General features: G+C 45.0%; 2 protein-coding genes and 1 non-coding gene across 3 annotated transcripts; 2 read left to right on the plus strand and 1 right to left on the minus strand.

Annotated features, from left to right (window-relative positions):
* Positions 1 to 1,258: 1,258 nt before the first annotated feature.
* LOC4331083 (wall-associated receptor kinase 4) lies at positions 1,259 to 6,262 on the plus strand. Its single transcript, XM_015767414.3, has 3 exons — positions 1,259 to 2,231; positions 4,748 to 4,915; positions 5,024 to 6,262. Exons 1-3 carry the CDS (start codon positions 1,286 to 1,288, stop codon positions 6,202 to 6,204), a joined length of 2,295 nt encoding a protein of 764 aa, XP_015622900.1. The 5' UTR covers positions 1,259 to 1,285; the 3' UTR covers positions 6,205 to 6,262.
* An 11,471-nt stretch (positions 6,263 to 17,733) lies between these two features.
* On the plus strand, positions 17,734 to 17,930 carry LOC112938047 (U2 spliceosomal RNA). Its single transcript, XR_003241096.1, has one exon. It is a non-coding gene; the product is annotated as a U2 spliceosomal RNA (small nuclear RNA).
* A 2,343-nt stretch (positions 17,931 to 20,273) lies between these two features.
* On the minus strand, positions 20,274 to 22,131 carry LOC4331085 (cinnamoyl-CoA reductase 1-like). Its single transcript, NM_001417037.1, has 5 exons — positions 21,862 to 22,131; positions 21,612 to 21,766; positions 21,336 to 21,518; positions 20,879 to 21,231; positions 20,274 to 20,765 (listed from the first exon to the last, which is right to left on the minus strand). The coding sequence occupies exons 1-5, from the start codon at positions 22,007 to 22,009 to the stop codon at positions 20,588 to 20,590; spliced, it is 1,017 nt and encodes a 338-aa protein (NP_001403966.1). The 5' UTR covers positions 22,010 to 22,131; the 3' UTR covers positions 20,274 to 20,587.
* Between the last annotated feature and the right edge of the window lie 1,179 nt (positions 22,132 to 23,310).

The following is a 23,310-nucleotide window of genomic DNA, read 5'->3' on the forward strand; positions in this document are numbered from 1 at the left end:
ATGACGCCGTTGACTTTTTAACCAACATTTGACCACTCGTCTTATTTAAAAATTTTATGCAAATATAAAAATACTTATGTCGTGTTTAAAGAACATTTGATGATAAATCAAGTCACAATAAAATAAATTATAATTACATAAATTTTTTAAATAAGACGAAAGGTCAAACATTTGTAAAAAAGTCAACGGCGTCATACATTAAAATACGGAGGGAGTATGTATTATTTGTAACCTGATAAAATTTCCCATATGATTTGATTGTAAAAAAACAAGAAGTTATTCGTTCGTGGGCTGTGTGAGTCGGGGTGGTTGATTAGGCTTATGGGCTTTGCTTTGTTAACTGGGGTATATTTAGTTCACGTCAAAATTAAAAGTTTGGTTGAAATTAAAACGATGTGATGGAAAAGTTGAAAGTTTGTGTGTGTAGGAAAGTTTTGATATAATGGAAAAGTTGAAAGTTTAAAGAAAAACTTTGGATGTAAACTCAGCCTGAAGCTCGAGAAAGCATTGAAAATAGACTATCGAGGCTTACTGAGTACTTCTGACTACTGGAGCGGCGTACATCCTAAATATTTCGCATATGTTTTGGGTATGCCACAGTGCATACCAGGAACACACATCTGTCTCTTGGAATAAATTCCCATTAAATCTTCTAGGAAAGATTAATCGAACGAGAGCTAAAGGGTTAAAGAAACATTAGCCATTTGATTAATGTATAATGGACGGTTAAAAATATTTTGGTGTAGCTGAAAAAATCCAAGGGTGCATAGCAATTGACTGGGCCAGACTGATCACGTGCAAGTGGAACGCATGCACATCTCCCTGCTTTTCTGAGAAATCCTTGCAACCACACTGGTCGTATTCGTATCAATCAGGCAGGCAGCTTCGCCAACGAAGAAGCACGTGTGCCTAAGCATACATCTTCTTTTCCACTCCAATCTTCCAACTAATGAACGAATCGCGTGTACAGTACTCCCTCCGTATTTTAATGTATGACGCCGTTGACTTTTTAATTAATGTTTGACCATTTGTCTTATTCAAATTTTTTATACAAATACAAAAATACTTATGTCATGCTTAAAGAATATTTGATGATAAATCAAGTCACAATAAAATAAATGATAATTATATAATTTTTTTAATAAGACGAAAGGTCAAACATTTGTTAAAAAATCAACGGCGTCATACATTAAAATACGGAGGGAGTAAAATCTATAATCTATTTATATGGAAATCAGGCGGCCATTTAAGCAAACAGAGCAACGAGACAATAGTTTTAGCTATCATGACAGAAATGACTACCAGTGCCCTGCATCTGCAGGTGCTTGCCTTAACCGTCTTCCTCGTCTGCGCGGCGGCAGTGACACCAGCGGCGTCGGCTCAGCAGCAGCAGCTGCCGGGCTGCCCCGACAAGTGCGGCGACATCAGCATCCCCTACCCTTTCGGGATCGGCGCCCGCTGCGCCCGCGACCAATACTTCGAGCTCGAGTGCAACCGCGCCTACTCCCCTCCGCGCCTCATCGTGTCTACCCACCGGCAACATCTGGTCAACCTGTCCCTCGCCGACGGGGAGGCTACTGCCCTCATCAACGCCAGACGCCAGTGCTACAACAGCACGGAGGGTTTGATCGGTGATGCCAATAATTATGTCAACAAGGATATCACTCTTGTCGGCAGCAATGCCTACCGCTTCTCTGCGGCGAGGAACCGCTTCGTCGCGCTCGGCTGCCCAAACATGGGCTACTTCGTCGACACCTACGGCTACTACGTCAGCGGTTGCACGTCCATCTGCCGGCCATCGCAGGGGAATGGTGCGAGTGGTGCCTCGACCGGGGGATGCACCGGCGAGGGATGCTGCCAGAGCAGGATACCGACCAATACCGACTACTACGAGCTGTACGTTCAAACTTTCAAACCAGGGGAAGGGGACCCCATATTACGTGGCGGTACGACTGCTTGCCGGTACGTGTTTCTGGCGGAGGACAAGTGGATCGACACCACCTACCGCGGCCACCCGGACTTCGACCGAAACGACGACTTCGCGGTGCCCGTCGTGCTCAACTGGGCCATCCGGAACGTCGGTAACTGCAGCGCCGCTACTCGTAACATGACGGACTACGCGTGCCGGAGCGTCAACAGCCACTGCATCGACTCCATTGATGGCCCCGGATACCGATGCAACTGCTCCCAGGGCTACGAGGGAAACCCCTACCTTGACGGTGGATGCCAAGGTAAAAAAAATAACCACACCTCCCATTAAATAAAGGGAGAATTTGAACCATGCCACACAAATTTTGCAAAATTTATGATATACCACCCTGACCTACATGTCATTGACTCATGTGGGTCCTACATGTCATTGAGATACGAGTGGTATATCTTAAATTTTGCAAATATAGGGTGGCATGGTTCCAACAAACCCTTAAATAAAACTAGCATGGTGACCCGCAGATTGCGCGGCTAGCATCATTGTATTTTCTCTCATATAATAGCATATATGTTTTCTCATTATATTATTCAAATATATTAAAATGACAACATAATTTTAAATTTTGCAATAACTTTATAAACCTACTAATGTGTAATATTCATATTATATTTTATATACGTGTTAGTTATTAATTATTTTTAATATCAAATTTTAGTTATTTGTAAATTATATATATTCCTATATGGACTCTAGACTCGTCTTTTAATATTTGTTTTTTTAATTCCGAATTTTCTGTAAATTGTATTTCTATATAGACTCTATGCTCTTCTTCCCATATTATTTATTTTTATTTCAGAATTTTTGTTATTTCTAATTGTATTTCTATGTGGACTCTAAACTCATCTTTCAATATTCTTTAATTTTTAATTTCGAATTTCAGTTACTTCTAAATTGTATTCCTATATTGACTTTAAATTCTTCTTCTCATGTTTTTCTTAATTTCGAATTTTAGTTATTTGTAAATTATATTTTATACGGACTCAAAACTCTAATTTTAATTTTATTATGTTTATTCCAAATTTTAGTTAGTTTTAAATTCCTATATGGACTCTATACTCTACTTCTAATATTCCTTACTTTTTAATTCCGAATTTCTATTTTTTTTCTTAATTGTATTTCTATATGGACTCTATACTCTACTTCTAATATTCCTTATTTTTAATTCCAAATTTCTATTATTTTCTAATTGTATTTCTATATGGACTCTATACTCTACTTCTAATATTCCTTATTTTTAATTCCGAATTTCAGTTATTTCCTAATTGTATTTCTATATGGACTCTAGTCTCCTCTTCTAATATTCCTTATTTTTTAATTCCGAATTTCACCTATTTCTAAATTGTATTTCTATATGGACTCTAGTCTCCTCTTCTAATATTTCTTATTTTCTAATTCCGAATTTCAGCTATTTCTAAATTGTATTTGTATATATGGACTCTGCTTTTTCTTTTTCTTCGATTAATGTGAGAATTTTTAGGCCATGAGAGCGAACGTGGAGGCTCATTTTTCTATTCCTTTAATAATATAACTAGCATGGTGGCCCGCACAGATTGCGCGGCTAGCATCATTATATTATCTCTCATATAATAGCATATATGTTTTCTCATTATATTATTCAAATATATTAAAATGACAACATAATTTGAAATTTTGCAATAACTTTACAAAACTATTAATGTGTAATATCCATATTGTATTTTATATACTTGTTAGTTATTAATTATTTTTAATATCAAATTTTAGTTATTTGTAAATTATATATATACCTATATGGACTCTAGACTCGTCTTTTAATATTTCCTTTTTTTTAATTCCGAATTTTCCGTAAATTGTATTTCTATATAGACTCTATGCTCTTCTTCCAATATTATTTATTTTTATTTCAGAATTTTGTTATTTCTAATTGTATTTCTATGTGGACTCTAAACTCATCTTTCAATATTCTTTAATTTTTAATTTCGAATTTCATTTACTTCTAAATTGTATTCCTATATTGACTTTAAATTCTTCTTCTCATGTTTTTCTTAATTTCGAATTTTAGTTATTTGTAAATTGTATTTTTATACGGACTCTAAACTCTACTTTTAATTTTATTATGTTTATTCCAAATTTTAGTTAGTTTTAAAAATCCTATTTGGACTCTACACTCTACTTCTAATATTCCTTATTTTTTAATTCCGAATTTCTATTTTTTCTTAATTGTATTTATATATGGACTCTATACTCTACTTCTAATATTCCTTATTTTTAATTCCAAATTTCAGTTATTTCCTAATTGTATTTCTATATGGACTCTATACTCTACTTCTAATATTACTTATTTTTAATTCCGAATTTCAGTTATTTTCTAATTGTATTTCTATATGGACTCTATACTCTACTTCTAATATTCCTTATTTTTAATTCCGAATTTCAGTTATTTCCTAATTGTATTTTTATATGGACTCTAGTCTCCTCTTCTAATATTCCTTATTTTTTAATTCTGAATTTCAACTATTTCTAAATTGTATTCCTATATGGACTCTAGTCCCCTATTCTAATATTCCTTATTTTTTAATTCCGAATTTCAGCTATTTCTAAATTGTATTTCTATATGGACTCTACTTTTTCTTTTTCTCTGATTAATGTGAGAATTTCTAGGCCATGAGAACGAACGTGGAGGCTCCTTTTTCTATTTCTTTAATAATATAATAGATAGATTATATTTCTCATGTGAGTTTAAAAGCTAATTCCTGTTGATTTGGGTGATTTGCGAAGATATCAACGAGTGCGAGCGGCCAGATAAGTACGCATGCTTCGGCGAGTGCACCAACACGCTAGGATCGTACTCGTGCATGTGCCCGCGAGGTGCTCGTGGTGACCCGTCCATTCCACAAGGCTGCCTCGAAAAGGACAAGTTCACTTTAGCTCTGAAAGTAGTTACAGGTGAAAAATTATAACTGTCGTCCATCATGGCAACACCAATGCACCTTTTTTTCTCTCTCTCTCTCTCGCTCTAATGATTCTTCGATTTCTGATGAGTGACATCTTCAGGGGTCAGTGTTGGTGTCTTCCTGCCACTGCTCATGTACTTTTGCCTATACCTAGTTCTCCAGAAGAGGAAGCTCATCAGAACAAAGCAAAGATTCTTTGAGCAAAATGGGGGAGTGATCCTCCAGCAGCAGATGCACTCTGGCGGAGGTGCTGGTGGATTCAAGATATTCTCCACGGAAGAGCTTGAGAAGGCCACCAACAACTTTGCTGATGACCGTGTTCTCGGTCGCGGTGGTCACGGTGTTGTCTATAAGGGTGTCCTGGAGGACAACATGGTGGTGGCCATCAAGAAGTCGAAGATGATGGAGGAAGCCCAGACTAAGGAATTCGCGAGAGAGATGTTCATCCTCTCCCAGATAAACCACAAGAATATCATCAAATTGCTCGGTTGTTGCCTCGAAGTCGAAGTGCCCATGCTGATCTATGAGTTTGTCTCAAATGGAACACTCTACCACTACATACATGGCAAGGAACCCATAGCTCACATATCACTTGATACCCGTCTTCGGATAGTAGCAGAGTCAGCCAAGGCACTCTTCTACATGCACTCGTCTGCTTCACCGCCAATCCTCCATGGAGATATCAAGACAGCAAACATCCTACTTGATGACAAGCTCAACGCCAAAGTTTCAGATTTTGGGGCATCAAAACTAGCACCAGCTGATGAGGCCGAGATTGCAACGTTGGTGCAGGGAACTTGTGGGTACCTAGATCCTGAATACCTAATGACTTGCCAACTGACCGATAAGAGTGACGTTTACAGTTTTGGTGTCGTCGTGCTAGAGCTTCTAACCAGGAAGAAGGCATTGTACTTGGATGGACCAGAGGAAGACAGGAGTCTGGTGTCATGCTTCATCACAGCAGTGAAAGCTGGTCGTCATCAAGAGCTTCTGGACAACCAGGTAAGGAATGAGATGAATGAAGAAATGCTCACAGAGATTGCACACCTCCTGATGCGATGCCTAAGTATGAACGGGGAAGAACGACCGACGATGAAGGAGGTAGCGGAGAGGCTGGAGATGCTGAGGAGATACCAGCAACATCCTTGGGTTGAAGCTGAAGGTAATGCCGAAGAGAATCAGAGTTTGCTTGGCATTGAACAACGGAATTCAAATTACCAACTCAAGCAACATGATGTTCTTGATCTAGAAGAAGGAAGTACATATACATTTAGCTTGTAGATCATGTTTGTTTGTGTTAACCTTTTATAATCAATCAATAAATTCAGGTACAAATTCTTTAAAATTCTTTTATGTGTAACATGAGAACACATCTATGGAGTGCAATGAAAGAACCGCCAAGAAATTTATGTGGGCAGTAATTTTTTTTTAAGGGAAGACGGCAGGAGCTCTGCCAATTTCATAAAAGGAGGAGCAGACAATAGAGGTCGTTTTACAAGCCAGCCACGCAAGCTGAGGGCAAGCACATAGCTTGCGAGATTAAAAACAGATGGGAAACCCCAATCTTGAGAAAGTGAACTGCAACAAGAAGAAGAAAGCGTAGAAAACTCATCTAGGAACTAAGGGCTTCATCAAACTCTTTGCACAAAGCAATGATGAAATCAACGACCTGAGCTACCGAGTTGTAAATGTCATTGAAAATCCTTCCATTTCTTTGCAGCCAAATGCCCCAGGTAGTGTAGATGAAAAGGCCGTCAAAATTACGTCTTTGTTCCTTAACTAGCTCCTTCCTGCAAGCCTCCCACCAATCTAGCAAACGTCCCGGAAAAAGAGAGGGTGAAGGCATGTGTAGGCCGAGCTTGTTCCACATGGAGCTCCAAACTTGTCTTGCGAAGGCACAATCCATGAGTAGGTGATTAGCCGTTTCTGGTTCAATGCCACAGAGGGGACAGATCTCACTGTTATCCCAGCCCCTTAGTTGAAGTTTATCAGCGGTGAGGTTTTTTCTGTGAATCATCAGCTAGCCAAAGAATTTGCATTTATTTTCCATTTTGGCCTTCCAGACGAAAGTTGATCTGTTGTCCTGTATACTTCTTAGAAACTGGATCCTGTAAGCCGAGCTAGCCGAATAGCAGCCATTCGGGGTCCATCTCCATGATATGGAATCCTCAATGCCATCCTGCAAATGAATTTGCTGCAGAGAGTGCCAAAGAATGATGAACTCCCTGACTTGGACTGTGCTTTTCATTCTCTGCATCTGACGAAGCCAGCGATTATCGCCAAGTTCCTGGGCAACCGTCCTGTTTTTCCTGGATGCGATCTGAAATAAGGATGTGGCAATATCTTTAGGAGCTTTACCTTCCAGCCATCGGTCATGCCAGAATTTGACTTTGTTTCCATTTCCTAAGGAGATGACGGTGGAGGCCCTGAAGAGTTGCTTATCTGTTTCATCACAGGGAAGGTTTGAGCCCTGCCACGGTTTGTCCTGAGCTGTCCAATCATACCATAACCACCTCAGTCTGAGTGCACGACCAAAGAGTTCCAAATTAGTAATGCCGAGTCCCCCTAAATCTTTTGGTCTGCAAACCCTCTTCCAGTTGACTAGACAGTGGCCTCCATTAGCCTGCTCAGAACCTGTCCATAAGAAAGCCCTGCGAATCTTGTCCATCTTTTTCTCTGCCCATTTCTTGAGGGGGAACACCGTGAGGTGATAGGTTGGCAAAGCTGAGAGGGTAGACTTGATTAGAACCGCTCTACCTGTTTTGTTGAGAAGTTTTCCTTTCCAGGTAGGAAGGCGAGCAGCAAATCTATCAATTAGGGGTTGAACATCAAGCCTCCGAAGCTTTCTGATGTGCAGAGGTAGGCCGAGGTAGGAGCACGCGAATTCTTTCAACTGGGCTGGGAAGGGGGAAAGAATATCCTGGAGGTCCAGATCTTCACATCTGATGGCGTAAACCTCGCTTTTTGTTAGGTTAGTGATCATTCCCGTTGTTCGTCCAAAGTGAAGGAGGATAGCTTGCACTGCCTGTATCTCATCCTTGATCGGCTTGGTGAAAATGACAGCGTCATCTGCATATAGAGCCATGTTAAAGCGGGCAGTTCTCCTATGAAGGGGCTGCAGCAAGCCTTCATCCTGTGCAGCCGCAAGAAGGTTTTGAAGTGGGTCTATAGCTAGAATAAAGAGCATCGGAGATAACGGGTCACCCTGCCATAGACCCCTGCCATGCATGAAACTGTTACCAGCTCTTCCATTTAGGAGGACATTAGAAGAAGAAGAACCAAGAATGGAGCAGATCCAACCTAGCCATCTTCTACCGAACCCCAGCGTCCTAAGCCTGTCAAGAAGGTAAGGCTAGCTGACTGAGTCGAAGGCTTTGGCAATGTCTAATTTGAGGAGAATTGCCGGGGTCTTGGAAGAATGGAGCTCTTTGACCAAGTTGTTGACGAAGAGGAAGTTGTCCTGTATGTTTCTTCCTTTTATGAAAGCGCTTTGGTTGTGGGACACAAGCTGTTGAAGTTTCGGAGCTAATCTGTTTGCAAGGAGCTTAGAAAAGAGTTTTCCAAATGCATGGATGAGGCTTATGGGTCTGAATTCACTGACACGAAGAGCATTCTCTTTTTTTGGAAGCAAAGCAATGTAGGCTGAATTCAAAAGCCATAGCCTGCGTGATATCTTCCTGAATGATGTCCCAACATTTTTTAAAAAAGCACCTGTGAAGCCATCTGGACCTGGGGAGTTGTCTGAACGGGATTGAAAAATTGCACTTTTGATTTCTTCAACTGAGAAAGGTGCTTCTAGATCAGCGAGGTCAAGGTTGTGTTCCTGTAAGAAGGAGGGATTGATCACAGAGGTTCGAGACCTATGTTCTCCCAAGTGCTGCTTGTAAAAGTTGAAAAGTTCTTGTCCTTTTTCTTCATGAGAGTGAACCATCCCGGAGTCTGTCAGGAGGTGTTGTATGAAGTTTTTCCTTCTTCTCACGCTAGCTTTGATTTGGAAGAACCGAGTGTTTGCGTCACCTGCTTTGATCCACAATTGTCTGGATCTTTAACGAAGTCGCACCCTGTCTAGGGCTGCCAGACCTAAGAGCTTCTGCTTAAGGGATCTTCTGAAAAGGATCTCCTGAGCTGAGAGGTTCCTCTCTTCCTGTGCTAAGTCTAGTCTGAAGATCAGCTCAGTAGCTATCTCCATTCTCAACTTTAGACTCCTAACTCTGCATCTGCTCCAGTTTCTTAGTGCTTTCACTGTTCGGGCTAACTTGATAAGAATTCTTTTCAGGGCATCAGGCGAGTGGACCGGTTTTGACCAGGCAGACTGCACAGTTTCAAGGAATCCTGGGAGCCTTATCCAGTATTTTTCAAACCTGAAAAGGTTGCATTTAGGCCTAGAAGGGTTTGCAGTTAGCAGCAGAGGACAATGATCTGAGACCATCGTAGAGATAGCTGAAAGCAAGCAATTTTGGAACCTTTCTTCCCACTCATGTGAGCAAAACACCCTGTCAATTTTTGTTAAGGTTGGTATTTCTGTTTCGCTGGATCAGGTGTATCGACGGCCATTTAGTTTTATTTCAATAACTTCCAACATGTTTAAAGCCGCCCTAAAAGACTGCATCATGCCCCTGTTAAGATTGCTGTTATTTTTGTCGGAGTCCTGGACAATGAGGTTGAAATCATCTAAGATCATCCACTTTTGATTTACTGTGTTCTTTGTTTGCTTTAGTTCCTCAAGAAATTCTCTTTTCTCATTGTCTGGTTGTGGTCCATACACCCCTGTTATGCTCCAAGCCAAGACATCTTCTTTTTCTTTTAAGTTTGCCGTGATCGAGTAAACACCTGTTTGCACACTTTCAATCGAGTATTTTGAGTCAGACACCGCCAGCAGGATACCTCCTCTTGTACCTGTAGCCGGCAGGAAACAGAAATTATCTGCAAACGATGGACCTAGAACCTGTTGACTATTGCTTGATCAAAGAACTCTAATTTAGTTTCCTGAAGACATACACAGGAGCAGTTTATGTCCATGACAAGGTTTCTGACAACCTGCTGACGGGCCGTGGAGTTTAAGCCTCTAACATTCCAACTCAAAATGGCACAGTCATTTGTAGACATTTAACGGGAGGGGCACCTGCAGTATCCCAAGCGGATGGAAGAGCACAACCTATAGAAATGGTGAGGCTTGAAACATAGTAGAGAAGCAAAACACAGTCGCAGGGAGAGATGAGGTAGAGCTTGGCCGGTAGAGGCAACTGAGCACTTCATTTTCTGCAGAGACATAACCTGGATACATAACTGAAGGACCATCCTTACTAGATCGAGGTCTAACTGGGTACAGGGGGAGCATGAGGCACAGCATAGAAGAACAAAGCCAACTACTCGAGCTACAAGAGCTCCAAAAGAAACTAAACTGCTCTAAACCCCTCAGGAGAAGCAAACAACCCATTTCAGTACTACAAAGACTCATGATAGCAAAAAGGAACAGCACATCAACAAGCGGCGAAGCCAACTAAGTCTTCTTCTTGCTGTCACCAATGGCGCAGCCGGCCACCAGAGCAGAGAAGGCATCTATGACCTCCTGAGAGAGAGGCTGCTTGAAAAGCTTGACGTATTTGGCCATTGCGTCCTCAGTCTTCTTGCCGTCCTCAGGGAGCAGGCCAGCCTTCTTCATCAGCAGCTCATGAGCGAGGTCACCTTGCTTGGCCGGAGAGGAACGAGCGGCTGCCTTCTTGGCCAACCGAGCACTCTTGCGGCCCGCCTGGCTAAGACGGGTCGGGATCTTCTTCAAGAGCTTTCCCTTGGAGACCTGGCGCGTGGGAGTTTTGAGCAGAGGAGGCTGCACCGCCGCGAAGGCCTGGGTCAGGAAATCTGCAAGCTTGTCTGGGGAGATCATCAGAGGCGACTGGGAAGGCTGAGATTGGGCAGCCTGAGAGACCTACACCAGCACGGCGGACTGGGACGCCTGGTCAGCTACCAGCTCCTCCAGCATAGGGTCAGCCTCCATCACGAACTGGTTGGCCTGAAGAGGGGTGGCCTGGGTGATCGGGTCCTGTGGGGATGTAGAAGGGGGGCGAGACAGCTGGAAGCCGCCATCCTTCATCACTGCAGGAACCGACAGCGACGGCGGGGGGGATGACCTTCCACGCGGAGACCTCGAGCGAGCGGCCCTCACCGGAGAACAAGCTGCCCTGCGGTGACCACCCCCGTAGGACCCACCTCTGTTCTCCGAAGACCTGGAAGAGGAGCGCCTGGGGAAAGCTGAGCTGCGAGCAGGAGGGACATCCCACCCCAAGGGGCGGCGGCGCTCCCTCGCTGGCGGAGAGCGGGAACGTGAGCGTGAGCGATCTCTGCCTGGGCCCGGGCTAGGGAAAGCCGGAGGCTGAGGGGGAAGAGTGCCATCCTTGACGCCAAGGCTCCAAATAAAATCATGATGCTTTGGGATTTCTTCTGTCATCGAGACAGGGGAGATGATTCCACTGGCCTGACTCCCTAGACTATTCATCCAAGTTGGCTCAGTTGGCGGCGGGTTGAAGTCGAGCACCTGATCGAGATGCACGAGCACCGGGTAGGCCAGCAGCTTGGGAGGGGAAGTCCTCTGCCGAGCCTCTCCGTCCAGGTCCCAGCGTGAGTCTGGGGAGCGCGGGGACAGCGGTTCTTCAAGCTCGAAGTGCACCTCCTTCGGGATGGAGTCCGGATCGTCCGCCCACAGCCAGGCGCAGAGGCAAGCCGTCTCGTTCTCCGTTCTTGGCTCATCAAGGTCCTGGATCAAGCATCCTTCATCAAGCAGTCCTGTAACTGTCTCTGCCGACCAAGCGTGGCTGGGGATGCCTTCAAAGCAGACACGAATGCTGAAGCACCATTTGACCAGCTCTGCCTGGACGCGTCTCGACCACGGGAGCACCGAGAGGTCAATGTCCTCCACAGCAAAAGGGCTCGCCGCAACCATCATGTCCCTGAGCGACCGAGAGGTGCAGGTGACCAGGTAGCCTCCTTTGGAGAAGACGACAACATTGAGGTCCTCACGAGGAACCTGAAACCTGGACGCCAGTAACCTGTTGATCTGTCTCATGTTCGTCACTGGGAGATTGCCTGTAACCTGTACCACCGCTGCGGTGCGAGAAAGGAAACTTTCATCCTCACGGATGGCCGACGTCCTGGGCAGGACGCGCTGGATGCTGTCCGGCCTGTTGGCTGGGTCCCCTGGGCGCGACATTGCCGGGAGCGGAGGGAAAACTAGCCGACTGGCTAGCGGAGGAGCAGGAGTGGGGCGAGGAGGCTGGACCCCCCCTATCCCGTCGTCTGTCTCCCGGGCACCAGCGGGCTTTGTGGCCAGAACTGCCACAGAGAATGCACCTCAGGGGGTCTCTACAGGAAGCAACTCGGTGGTCCTGAGCTAGATAGCGGAAGCAGTGACCCACCGCCTTCTTTTTAAAGAGCTCGAGGAAGCTGATCCTTGCTTGAAGAGGCTTGGACTGCGAGAGGAAAGGTTGGTGGCGACCAGTGAATGCGGAGGGAAGCTGAGGAGGAGCAGCGGATTGAAGGTGCATGAATGCCGAAGGCCGTTGGGCATGTCTCTTCCTCCACCAATGCTTTGGCTTCACTGTCTGCCAAACTTGAAGACGGGTGGCAGCCTCAGACGGAAGATTTTTTGGGATTGCTTTGGGAAGCTGCGAGGGCGAAGCCATTCATCTTGCTGCCTGAATGAAGCTATCCTGAGGAGTAACTCCCTGTACCTTCAAGCCGGAGGGCACAGGAGGAGTAAATCCTTCACCCACCCTGCGCAGTAAAACCGGGGCTGCTTGAAAACTTAAAGAACCTGTAGAGGGGGGAACCTGCTGGATCTTGGCTGGCACCAGGGGGACGCGCATCCGCTGCCTCACTGACCAGATTTGCCAGGAGGAATTGAGGGCGAAGCAGATCTGGCAGATCCCCATCCGAGTAGCTGCCAGAGAGGGAGCCGAGGCTGACTCTCTCTAGAAAGGGAGGATAGCCGAGGATGAAACCTGTGCTAGCGGGGGAGGACACTAGGGCCGGACTGGTCGGTGGAGGAGGGGGTGGGCGCCTGGGCCAGAGTGGCACCCGGCGATAGGGCGAGAGGAGGAGGAGGAGACGCGTCGACCATTCGGTCGTGAAGTTGCCAGGAAGATGACTGTCCATGTGGGCAGTAATGAAAAGCAGGAAACTGCATAGGCTATAGAGAACAATGATATGCAACTATGAGTATTGAATGGTTCATCAAATCCACCAAACACAGAGCTTAAGTTGTGCAACTAACAAACACCTTGGATAGGCAAAAGAAAAATCAAAAGAATTGTTGTTAATGCTCACAATGCCGACCCATTACCATCGTGTGCCGTGGTGACAGATAGAGACAGTTATAATTTTGGTCCTTTTTCCACTAACACGAGAAATATGGCCTGGATTTCGGCCCTAAAACAAAAACTCATGCCATGTTTGCGCCTTTTTTCTTGGTTTTAGTACCACCTCGGTAACGGAAGGCGGAGGAGGGCGCTTCGCTATGTATATAAGCAGGTGGGCTTGTTCAAAACAACTCTCGGCCTTTTGGCTAAAATCAAGGGTTTGTTTGGTAGAGCTAAAACTTCTAAATTTAGGTACAGGAGTTGAGTCTGGGGTAGAGCTGTTTAAATCCAGCTCCACTTTTTTAGTTTATTTTGTGAGATAACTCTGCTCCCATTTTTGGTAGAGCTTAAAATTGTTTAGTTTATTTCTAGTTTATTTTGTGATACAGCTCCTCTAGTTCATTTTGTGATACAGCTCTACTCCACTCCCTTTTTGGTGGAGCTGAAATTGTTTGGCTTTATCTTGTGAGACAGCTCCACCTAGCTCCGCTCCCATTTTTGGTGAAGCTGAAATTGTTTGGCTGAGATTCAGCTTTAGAAGAGGTGGGACTAGAGTTAGAGCTGTGCCATCTGTGGACCATATATCCACTGTGATATTGAATTTATTTTTTATAGGGGAGGGTCCATCACAGTGTATTGCTACTGGGGGCCCTCACGTGTCGCCTAGGCGTTGCACTGATGCCAGGGCCTGGCACACCCCCAACCAAAACAGCTTTTAAAAGTTTGATGATTTCTCATGCTGAACGCTGATCCTCTACGTCTGTTTAAGTTGTTTACTGCAGGAAGAGTTGAGTTGAGTACTGATGTTGAGTGCCATTAATTTGCTACGAAATTGGTGATCCATGAAACTCAAAATTTCGGATAGCTTTCGTCGTAAATTTGCTAAAAAATTGGTCACTGACCTGTTGACCCATGAACAAAAACTCTGCAAGAGTCTGCCCAAAATCTAGACATCGTCAGAGTTCAGACTTCAGATGTGTCCAACTCTTATAAGGGCGTTTACAATATGCGGACGTGGCATTCAGCCTCCACCCCAAAAACCGAATATTCCTTGCCACATCATCCAAATGCACAACTTCCTTAGCTCCTAGTAGCCAACATTGGCTACCCGTTCTTCGTCTCCGGTGGGACCCACAGGCGGGCTAGAGGAGAGAGGGGAGATGGGCAAGGCAGCAGACAGGGATTTGGATCGTCTGCCTTCGCAGAGTGAAGGCACGAGCATGCAGTCAGCCCCTTATCCACCATTGAAGTAATCCAACGGCTCACGTCGCATGTGCGCTTAAATAGACGAATGAATTTGTCTGTGAAAGACCACGATGGTTCTATCGCAAAAAAAAAAATCCCACGATGGTTGTTTTGGTCTGGGAAGTGTACGCGAGCTAAAGAAACTTACAAACTATATTAGTGCTAATACACATGAAAAAAAATGGATGATATCACCAAATTAAAAATACAAGAAAACTGAAAGTTTCAAATAACAACACTAATTCATTACAAAGTAGTTCTCCATCTTTTTCATATTATAAGTCATTTGACTTTTTTTCTAGTCAAAAATCGTTAAGTTTGACTAATTTATATAAAAAATAGTAATATATAAAATATCAAATTAACTTTATTAAATCTAACGTTGAATATATTTTTATAATATATTTGTTTTGTGTTAAAAAGTAAAAAAAAAGAAGTTTGACTAGAAAAAAAAGTCAAGCGACTTAGGCCTTGTTTAGTTGGAGAAAATTTTTGGGTTTGGTTGTCACATCGGATATACGGACACATATTTGAAATACTAAACGTAGTCTAATAACAAAACAAATTACAGATTTCGCTAGGAAACTGCGAGACAAATTTATTAAGCCTAATTAATCCGTCATTAGTAAACGTTTACTGTAGCACCACATTGTTAAATTATGGTGTAATTAGGTTTAAAAGATTCATCTCACAATTTACACGCACACTGTGTAATTAGTTTTTTTTTCCACATGAAAAGTTTTTATTTTGGGAACTAATAGAGGGAGCATGACGCAATGTCAAGTCACATCATAAAAAGCAAAAGAAAAATTATGATTAGAGCATAGGATTGATAAGAAAAATTACAAAATTTATAATGCAAACATCATTGGTATTCGGACTGAAATATAGCAGTAGTGCTTCGTGGACTTTGACAGACAGATATCCATTCAGACGTGCACAGGCGACGTGAGCCATTGGATTATTTGAACGGTGGATGAGGTGCCGACTGCACGCTCGTGCCTTCAAGCCGTGAAGGTAGAGGATCCAAATCCAGCAGACAGGGAGAGAGGAGCGGCAGCGCCGCCCGGCATCGTCGTCGCTGCTTAGCCCGCCTGGCGGCGCCTCCTTGCTGACGAGCCGCCTAGCCCGCCGTCGCCGTGCACAGCCGACGAGCCCGCCGTCGCCGTCCGCGGCCAGATCCGGCGAGCATGGCGGCCGGAGGAGGAGGGGACGCGCGACGGCCGGAGGAGGGAGGCGTGGCGGCTGGAAAAGGAGGGGAGGAAGTGCGGCGGCCGGAAGACGAGGACGGCGACGGGGCTCCGGTCGGCAGCGACCTCCGCGAGGACGACCACGCCGCCGCTCGTCGTCCGCGAGGAAGACGCCGTGAGGAAGACGCCGACGCCAGATCCGGCTGGATCTGGCCGTCCCATCGCCGCTCCGCCCGGCGCCATCACTGGATACGCCGGCGCTCCGTCCGGCGCTGGGATCGCCCCGCCGCCTCTCCGTCAACCGCCTGGGCCGCCGCGTCGTCCGCCGCCGCCCCCCGTGTCCGCCGCTCCATTCGCCGCCGCCTGTGTCCGCCGCTCCATCCGCCGCCGCCGCCTGGGAGAGAAAGAGGGGCGCCGGCGGCGGAGTAGAGGAGGGGACGCGCCGGCTGGGTTCGGCAGAGAGAGAGGAGAGAAAAAGTTAGGAGAGATAACGGGTGGGACCCAGTGTAGGGAAAAAGTAGACCACATGCATTGTGGAGCTTGTTGCTTATGAAGTTTCTCAGTCTAGGTGGCAGTTTTGGCTCCTCAAAACTACGTTACGTGACGCATTGTGACTGCCCTAAGTATCATCAGATTTCGCTGTTCTAGACTTCAGATAACTTCAATTTTACCGAAACATTTAGGCCCTGTTTAGATTCCAGCTTTTTTCTTCAAACTTCTAACTTTTCCGTCACATCGAACTTTCCTACAAACACAAACCTTCAACTTTTTCGTCACATCGTTCCAATTTCTTCAAACTTCTAATTTTGGCGTGGAACTAAACACAGCCTTAGGCCCTGTTTAGATTATAATTTTTTTCTTCAAACTTACAACTTTTCCGTCACATCGAACTTTCCTACACACATAAACTTCCAACTTTTCCATCACATCGTTCCAATTTCTTCAAACTTCTAATTTTGACGTGGAACTAAACACAGCCTTAGGTTCGATATGCTCCGCGGTAACATTACTACACTGAATACTAGGAAATCGCCTCACAAAATAGGAAAAATTACAATGATATTCAAATTTACATCCAGAAACCCAGAATACAAATCAAATCCATATTTGCATTTACCATTCCCTCCATCTCCATGGGACTTTATTGTTCTTTTCAGAAAGATTAATACTAATCAAATCAAATCCATATTTGCCGTTCAATGCTAGCCTCGATGTGCCTGGCTGAAAGTTCAACTATGGTCGACATTCCGTCTTCTGTTGGAACTCACAACGGCACGTTCGGATTTAAATCCCCGCCAAAAAAAAAAACCTGGCAATCTGGTACTCCCTCCGTTTCAGGTTATAAGACTTTCTAGCATTGCCTATATTCATATAGATGTTAATGAATCTAGGCACACGTATATGTCTAAGTTCATTAACATATATATGAATGCGAATAATACTATAAAGTCTTATATAATATGAAACGGAGGAAGTAGCATCTATTACCATGGTCTCTACTACGGGGATTTATGGGGAAATATTCCAAATCTTGCACGGCAGAAGCTATTGTCATGGTCATTGGTCGTGCCATCATGTTTGACTTAACACCACCGGTGGTACCAAAAAACGCAAAGAACCACTTGTCATACTTGCGACAGCGATGGCATGTGAACGAATTCCGCCGAAAAGAACCTCCAATCTAAACATTCAGCGTTCAAATAGTTTTGAACGACAAATTCTCGACGTCTTCAATTCGTCCTCGCGTTCAATAGTGGGCCGTGACGTATAGAGACAGGCCTTCTCCACTAGTAACAGGCCAACAGAAATAAATACGGCCCATATTTCGGCCCCGCAAAAAAAATACGGCCCAGATTTCGGCCTCAAAAGGAAAACTCCGGCCCATGTATGCGTTTAAACGATAGCACCTGACGGGATCTGGAGATGGATGGATGGTTCTTCGGTTTAGTACCACCTCGGAGACGAAGGACGTACGAGGGCGTTGCGCTCTGTATATAAGCAGGCAGGATTAGACGAAGCAACTCATACCTTTCTCGGCCTTTTGGCTAAGATCAAGTGTAGTATCTGTTCTTATCAGTTTAATATCTGATACGTGGGCCATGTGTCCACTTTGATATTAAATTTATTTTTTGTGGGGGAGAGCCCACCACAGTGGCTTGCCACTGGGGCCCTCACGCGTCGCCCAGGCGTTGCACTGCTGCCCGGGCCTGGCGCACCCCAACCAAACCAACACAATGTTTGATCGAAATTTTTAGTTTTTGTACTTTGTTAGTTTCAATCGTGTAGCTGGTGAATGCGGTAGAGCATTGAAAAATCCATCAGCAAGGAAAACAATTGTCTCTAGATCTGCAAACGGATATCTGAGTTCAGATGCCCCTCCAATTCTGAATAATCGATATACCTTCATCAGATATCTTTTTATCTATGATGGGTGTTGCCTGCTTGATGTCCAGCACGCACAGTCTTTCAAAGGGAACGGTGCCGACATGATGCCCACCAAGTGCTCGACGCCGGTACCAAGCTGTGGCATCACCAAGTCTGATGCCGAGAGCACACCTACCACACTGGAACATGTGTTCCTGGCCACCATGAATCCGTCTACACCCTCAGCCGCATCAGCAGCAGCGGTGCCACCGGTTTCCCTCACCGCGACCAAGGAGGATGAGGTTGACATGGGCAAGGTTGAGGACAAATCAGATAAGACCTTGCATGATTTGTGTGTAGAGATAAAGGAGATGATCAATCAAATGCTTGAGACATGCCGCAACAGTAAAGTGGAACCAATTGTGGGCGATGATTCCACCGGAGTGGCAGTAGTGCCATGCTCTGTTACTAATTCAGTTCCCATTGCATTGGAGGCCAGTCAAGAAATTGTTGCCGATGAGAGTGATGGCAACAACTTGGCCAGGGAAGAGGATTGTGTGGAGAAGACCACAGAGGGACCAGGCTTTGGAGAACACTTAACTTTTTGTCTGAGCCCAAAGGTTGATGTTCCCATTCTTGACTTGATTGCTAATCAGGGCATGTCAAGATTTATTCACAAGGTGGATTTGGAACCTTGGCCAAATCCAGGGCCTTGTCAAGGTAACGGAGGCATGGTGGTGAAGATCTCACGATATGGGCCACCTCATCCTCGAGCTAATTACAAAGATGTTTGTGCTAAGCAGCAACTTGAACCCTGGGCTGATCTATGGTTGAATCATGGCAACGAAGGTGTGGTGGTGAAACTCTTACAGCCCTGGCCACCACCTATTCAAGCAGAAGCTAAAGTTGAGGTTGGAGTACTACTATTATTCGGTGAGTCCCACAAAATCTCCTTGGACTACAGATTCACCAAGTTCATGAGTAGAACGATTATTGTCAGTGCTGGCTTGTTGCAAATTCTGGTTCCTGGATGGTGTATTGGCTATGCGCTGCATCTTTCTAGCACATTTTGGAATTCCTACCAGCATATGCAGCTTTTAGCCTATGGTTGGTCATTTGATGATCATGTTTTGTTCCTCCCACTAATGCTAGTTTTCTGGCCAATTCATGACACCTGGAGTGAATGCTTGCTTGGTTATACTAATGAAGATCACGATGTCCAAAAGGTTTTGATCTGTGACAAGAATTTGCGGGGAGTGCTAATTCCTACAGAGCTCAAAATTCCATGGCCACCACCAAACTTGACTGTTCAAAAATATGGAGTGTTGGCTAAAATACTGTTACCAACAGGATTGATCAAGTTGAAGGTTTTGGATAACATATTGCGTGCACAACAATGGTATTGCAGCTCCTTGGGAGAATCACTAGAAGATAGCACCAATGGTTTCACCAAGTTGCAGAGTGTTGAATTGGTTCAGTACAAGGTTGATTTTGCTAGTAGCTCCTTGCTTGATATTGTAGTATTGCAAGGGGATGATTCTCTGCCATTTCTACTTCCTGGAAGAGCGGTTTTAGAATATCAAGAATTTGTGACTCATGTTAAGATGACAGAACAATCAGTTTCGAAAGGTGAAACGGATGTGCCGAAGCTTTGTGTTCTCAAGTTCAGTTTGGACAAATTTTCAAATTATTCAGTTGGAGATACAATGATTGCTGTGTTGCTTACGCAAACTTGTGTACAATTAGTTCCAAGCTACAATCAGTCTTTATCTGGGAGCAAAAATCACTACAAACTCTTGATGACACAACATATGTCAGTCATTGCAAACTATGAAATGATTTGGTGGAAGTCAGAGCTTGGTGGGGGCAAGATTAGCTTGTGTGCATCATGGAATTTCTGGGATCTGTGTTTTTGTTGCAAGCAAATGTCTACAGAAATTATGGCTGTTGGATTATCTGGTGTGAAGGTATGGCTGTTGTTTGCTATATCAGAGCTGTGGTTACAAAGAAAACAGCTAAAACTTGCATTATTAGAGGAACATATCAAGGTGCTCTGCAATTCTACTATGTTATTCTTCCTGCAAGCGACAATACAAGCATGACTACAGGACTATCTTCGTTCCATCTTGCACAATGCCCTTACATATACTTCTGACCAAGAAAAATATGATGCACAGAACAGAAAATATGATGCACATATGCTCCGTGGTAACAGTTCACTGAATACTCGGAAATTCCCTGCAACATAGAAAATAAATACAATGATATTCAAATTTACATCCTGAAGCCCAGAATACAAATGAAGGCCATATTTGCATTTGCCGTTCCCTCCATGGGACCTTATTGTTCATTACAGAAGGGTTTTACATGTGTAAGAACAAAATATAAATGCCTACTACACTTGCACAAATAAACAATCTCAGAGCCCTTGTGTTTCCTTTTTTTTCCTTTGTTTTTTCCCTGTTGCTCTCTGTTTCCCATCGCAACAGACGAATTCGTATTTTTATCTTGATTTTATAGGTAAGCACGTTTTGGAACGGGATAAATCAGAGGCAGGTGACCCTTCTGCTGCATGCATAGGACCGCCTCATTCAAACTCTTCCTCAGTGGAGTGAACTCCAAACCCAAATCCTTGAGCCTCTGGTTCGAGAACTTATACGGCTTCGCCATCGGCTTCCCATCATCCTCACACCTGAAAAAAAAATCCAAGAAACACACGCATGAGAATTTGAGATCGATCGATTGCATCTCACAAGAGCAATGAAGCAATGCACATAAGCAAATCAATGGCTAATATCTGCATACTTTGCAGTGGCAGGGTACCGTGGGAAGAGCTCCCTGAGCATCCGGAGGAGCTCGGCGCGGTGGAGCACGGTGCCGATGCAGAGGTAGCGGCCGCGTGCCTCGGGGCGCTCGTAGACGAGGACGTGTGCGCGGGCGACGTCGCGGACGTCGACGTAGGCCGCGACGGCGTTGGGGTAGGACTTCTTGGTGCCCATGAGGTAGCGGGCGACGTGGTTGGTGCTGAAGTTGAGCGTCTGCTGAAGCATGGGACCCATCGTCATCGACGGCACCACCACCGCCAGCTCCAGCCCCCTCTTCGCCGCCTCCTCCGTCGCCGTCATCTCCGCCATCATCTTGGCGCAGCAGTACAGGTTCTGCATGTACGACGAGAAAATTTGCCGAGATGAATTTATTGTTCATGTAAGCAACGCTGTTGGAGTTGGTAGAACCGTAGAACGGAGCAGAGTAATGTGCTTACGTCTGTTTGCTTGCAGAATTCGTAGTCGCTCCAGCAGGTCTCGTCGAGGACGGCGTCGGGGCTCCGGTTGGGGTTCATGTGCACGGCGCCGTACGACGACGTGAACACCACGCGGCGCACGCCCATGTCCGCCGCTGCGTTGATCACGTTCCTCGTCCCCTCCACTGCAACCGGAACAAGGTCCTGCATCACGGAGCAGCATTAGTAAAAGTTGGAGGAGGTTAAAGGTGCCATTGTCGTCTCTTTTGGGCTCAGGAACCAGGCTAGTGAACTTACAGGGTCGTTAGACACCGGGGAGGCGACATGGAAGACGCCGTGGCACCCGCTGAAGGCGGCGCGGAGGCTGGCGGCGTCGAGGACGTCGGCGCGGCAGAGGGAGAGCCTCTCGTCGGCTCCCTCCAGCTCAAGCAGGTGAGCATTCTTGCTGTCAGCTACAGATACGCGCATGCAAGAACCGATCAATAAATCAAGCACAACACGCACCAAATTTATGCAAACACCGTGAACTAATAGTACTAGTACTTACCAGGATCCCTGGCTGTTCCCCTGACGTGGTAGCCACGGATGAGGAGCTCCTTCACCACCCACGACCCAATGAAGCCACCTGCTCCGGTCACACAGACCAGCTGCTTCTCGCCATTGTTGTTGTTGTTGGCCTCAAAATTGGACGACATGGTGAGAGACGCTGACCAGTTACTGTCACTAACCAAATGCTACTCTGAACTTGTGAGAGAACTTTCGATCGAGCTTGTGTTGGCTGCTGCTCGTATGTCACTCGAACTCCGTATGTTGGTGTGAGACTAGCGTGTCTGGACACGGCCGCTATTTATACCTGCAGAAACCGCGCGCCGCCATGCGACGGAGGAGGAGGACGACAAGAGGAAGATAGCTAGCGTAGGTTGGTCAGCAGGTGAGGGGTGGGGGAGGCGCAGCTGCGACCGCGCGAAACGGAGTGCCGTCGCCTTGTCGACTCACTGTTCGTCCATTCTTCAGGATTCAGTATTTCAGCTGCGCGCTCGCCCGCAATACTGGGCATCACATCGCAAGGCCGAATTCGCCGATGGGTTGGGGCGTGCGCGTAGGAGCAGTAGAGTATATTCCATTGCCTTTCTGGACGAGGGGATCACGAAGCCAACCCTGGCACGTAAACCGTCTCAGGTTTTCGCTCAACCTGGCGAATCTTCTCTCCAAGTCTACAACTTGTACTTTTTTAAAAAAAATATCTGCTGTCAGAACGACCGACGATTCGAGTCAGACTGGCACGATTGACTACTGTCCTTTTAAACCTGACGTTAATAGTGCTACCACTAATACTCCTCCTTTTTATAATGTAAGTCATTTTAGTATTTCCCACATTTATATTGATGTTAATGAATCTAGATAGATATATATCTAGATTCATTAACATCAATATAAATGTGGGAAATGCTAGAATGATTTATATTGTGAAACGGATGAAGTACTATTTTAATGTATAACGTCGTTGATTTTTTATGCAACGTTTGACCATTCGTCTTATTTAAAAAAATTATGTAATTATCATTTATTTTATTGTGACTTGATTCATCATCAAATGTTCTTTAAGCATGACATAAATGTTTTCATATTTGCACAAAATTTTTGAATAAAACGAATGGTCAAACGTTGGCCAAAAAGTCAACGGCGTCATACATTAAAATACGATAAAAACTATAGGACGGTATACCGTCTCAACGGTATAGTTTATAATTTATACTTACCAATCACTCACCGATTCTTTTTCTCTCTAAAAGCGTGTCATGTACTGTCCTTTCACATGACGGCTGCTGACTAGTGACGACTGACGAGAGGTCTCTTTTCTCCTACATTACAAAATAGCTATGAAATACTCTAGTACAGCACTACTTCTACACCTCTTTAGGTCCATATGGATCTGACACCTGCTTCAACTAGCAAAGTTAGAATTAAGCACTAGAGCTAGTAGCATGAGCCTAAA

This window comes from Oryza sativa, chromosome 2 (assembly GCF_034140825.1).
Source record: "Oryza sativa Japonica Group chromosome 2, ASM3414082v1".
In the NCBI taxonomy this organism is placed as follows: Eukaryota; Viridiplantae; Streptophyta; class Magnoliopsida; order Poales; family Poaceae; genus Oryza; species Oryza sativa.

Excerpts from the sequence above, each read along its gene's own strand:
- LOC4331083 (XM_015767414.3), top strand. The coding sequence starts at position 1,286 with ATGACAGAAATGACTACCAGTGCCCTGCATCTGCAGGTGCTTGCCTTA. Across the intron at positions 2,232-4,747 it reads CCTTGACGGTGGATGCCAAG|ATATCAACGAGTGCGAGCGG; the intron begins GTAAAAAAAATA and ends TGATTTGCGAAG. Across the intron at positions 4,916-5,023 it reads AGCTCTGAAAGTAGTTACAG|GGGTCAGTGTTGGTGTCTTC; the intron begins GTGAAAAATTAT and ends TGACATCTTCAG.
- LOC4331085 (NM_001417037.1), bottom strand. The coding sequence starts at position 22,009 with ATGTCGTCCAATTTTGAGGCCAACAACAACAACAATGGCGAGAAGCAG. Across the intron at positions 21,519-21,611 it reads CCCCGGTGTCTAACGACCCT|GACCTTGTTCCGGTTGCAGT; the intron begins GTAAGTTCACTA and ends TCCGTGATGCAG. Across the intron at positions 20,766-20,878 it reads CGGTACCCTGCCACTGCAAA|GTGTGAGGATGATGGGAAGC; the intron begins GTATGCAGATAT and ends TTTTTTTTTCAG.